The 2,504-nt window shown below is 44.1% G+C and overlaps 1 protein-coding gene across 1 annotated transcript; it reads right to left on the reverse strand.

Moving 5' to 3' along the window:
• Nucleotides 1-673: 673 nt before the first annotated feature.
• Nucleotides 674-2,501, reverse strand: LOC112818008 (histone H3.1-like; the record flags this gene model as incomplete). The annotated part of the gene is made up of 1 exon (XM_025865281.2): nt 674-2,501. A coding segment is annotated over one exon (255 nt), but the record flags the coding sequence as incomplete, so codon positions are not given.
• Between the last annotated feature and the right edge of the window lie 3 nt (nt 2,502-2,504).

A 2,504-nucleotide genomic window follows, 5' to 3' on the forward strand; every position in this document is an offset into this window, starting at 1 on the left:
CAGTAGTCCTCAAAAACACACTGTTTAGATAACATGGGACTTTGTCAGGTTTCAAGGTGCTCTTCCCAATGCTCCCCAATTCAAACTCCTTATCTCCACCAACATTTAATAAAGTGCACTGTCATAAACACTCTCTTCTGTAATGTGGGCATTATTGTGTGTTTGAGGGAGTAGAGACCGTACTTCGACCTGTACTTCAGAGAAATAGTTGGCTACTGACTCATGAGAAAAGTAGATTGGGGATTCGGGGACTGCAAGTTATAGCGGGTCAGAAGAATTCAGAAATATATCAGCATCCAAGAGAACTGAGGCAATAATCATGAGGGTGGGTTAAGTTTGCTGTTTATTTGGGGAGAAGGTGGAGTGGGGAATGAATGGGATTTTGTGACTGGCCTGGATGGTAAGGGAGGTCTAATGATTAGAATCTCTACTGCAGTCAACACTCACTATGTTATTCCCTGTGAAAGACCTGGTAGGGAAGTTTAAAGGCGCCAACGTATTTCTCTCCAAAGAGCTCCTGAAGTTTAAACTGTAGCCATCTAAGGCCAAATCTGGACAGTTTCCTGTTTTGTATGGCTCTCAAGCTAAGAGTGGTTTTTATATTTTATTAATTGTGCTAGAAAAAATAAAAGAGACCATATTTGGCCTGCAAAGCCTCAAATATTTGCTATTTGGCCATTCTGCTATGCTTTGGACTCCTCCACATAGACAGAGTATGGTGTATTGCTACAAGCCTGCCTCATTCAGAACAATGGAAATCAAAAAAATAACAAGAAAAATGTTTTAATCAAGCATTTCCCACTATTTCAACCACAAAACTTTCAGAAGATCAGGGCGGAGGGGACCTCCATGCTTAAGGAGCAGGAGAGAGGTATAATCAAGGGCTAACGTTCATTGAGCATTCGCTAAGTGCCAAGAACTAAGAATGCTCTACAGTTTTAATTCATTCGCCACATTTTACAGCTATACAGGCTGAGACCCAGAAAAAGGATGAGTAACTTGGCAAGCGGTTATATGGCTAGTAATTGGCAGCTCTGAGTTTGAAGCTAGACCACCTGGCCTCAACTCTATTATGATGGGGAAATCATTCAAGGCGTGGGCAGAAAACAATCTCTGAAGCTTGTAAGAGGCAACATCAAGTAGTCCCTACAAAGAGCCACTAAGGATCTCTAAATCTATAGGAAGAGGTTCTTTCTGGTCCCTTGGGTCTGAACTCTTTGCCCTCAATCCCCAGGCATTCCAAAAAGCTTTAGGAGCCAGTAGATTGGATATGAACCTCTCTGAAAGGATGTATCCGAAAATAGGGGAAAGAATATAAGGTCCAGATGGCTGAAGTCTCCAGAGAAAAATTGCTAACTCCTGGAGGATTTGAAGTCAAAAGAAGTAAAATGGGTCAGTGGTATTCATATGTGAAATGCATGAAGAGACTTCAAAATCAAACTGGACAAAATATACAGTCAAGGTCGGTTGGGAAACCCAGAATTCTAAGTGTGGAAACCTGTTAACAGCTTTAAAATATGATTTAATTCCCATTATGATTTATTTGAAAAAAAATGAGAATCCAATTTCAGACTGAGGAGCACACTTTTAAAACAGGTGGACAAATTTTTAGAGCTACTGGGAGCTCATTGTACAGACAGCCTGCAGGTCGGTGTCCAGGTCATTGTTGGCCCATTTTCCACCATAATCACATACACAAAGCCCAAGAGCATACTCTTCTCAAACATTACATTGACACAGGGGAAAAGAGAACACCACTTGTTGGCAATCCCGGTTTTGTTCCTTCACATCACAGGAAAGCAAATAAAAGGCACGTTTTTGAAGTAAAAGCATTGGGGGGATCATTTGGCAAAGATAAACTGTAATTGCCATTTACACAATAATCCATAGGAACCTGAGCTCAACTTTCCTAAAACTTGGGCGTCCTTTTTGTCACTTCCTGTAGTCTAGAAGGTTTAATTTCTAAAATGGTTGGGTCATTTTAAAAATGCTTATCCAGGAACAGCTCCTTCCTGCGCGCATTTTTCAGCAGGGTCTGCCTGTGGAACAAAGTTTTACTGAACATAGCCACCTTCTCCAGTCCTCAATTTACTATTGAGCACACAAGACCTTCCTCGAAACATCCCCGAGTTCTTTCTCATAGGACTGTAGTAACATACTCCAAGGTTAACAGCTCTTTCTGAGGACAATGGAGGGGCTCTGAAAAGAGCCTTTGGGGGTAGCGTATACGGAGTACGCTAGGAAGCTTACGCCCTCTCCCCACGGATGCGGCGCGCCAGCTGGATGTCCTTGGGCATGATGGTGACGCGCTTGGCGTGGATGGCACACAGGTTGGTGTCCTCGAAGAGCCCCACCAGGTAGGCCTCGCACGCCTCCTGCAGGGCCATCACGGCCGAGCTCTGGAAGCGCAGGTCGGTCTTGAAGTCCTGCGCGATCTCGCGCACCAGCCGCTGGAACGGCAGCTTGCGGATCAGCAGCTCGGTGGACTTCTGGTAGCGCCGGAT

This window comes from Callorhinus ursinus, unplaced genomic scaffold, assembly GCF_003265705.2.
Source record: "Callorhinus ursinus isolate GAN/ISIS: 27379988/994484 unplaced genomic scaffold, GSC_fseal_2.0 scaffold5188, whole genome shotgun sequence".
In the NCBI taxonomy this organism is placed as follows: domain Eukaryota; kingdom Metazoa; phylum Chordata; class Mammalia; order Carnivora; family Otariidae; genus Callorhinus; species Callorhinus ursinus.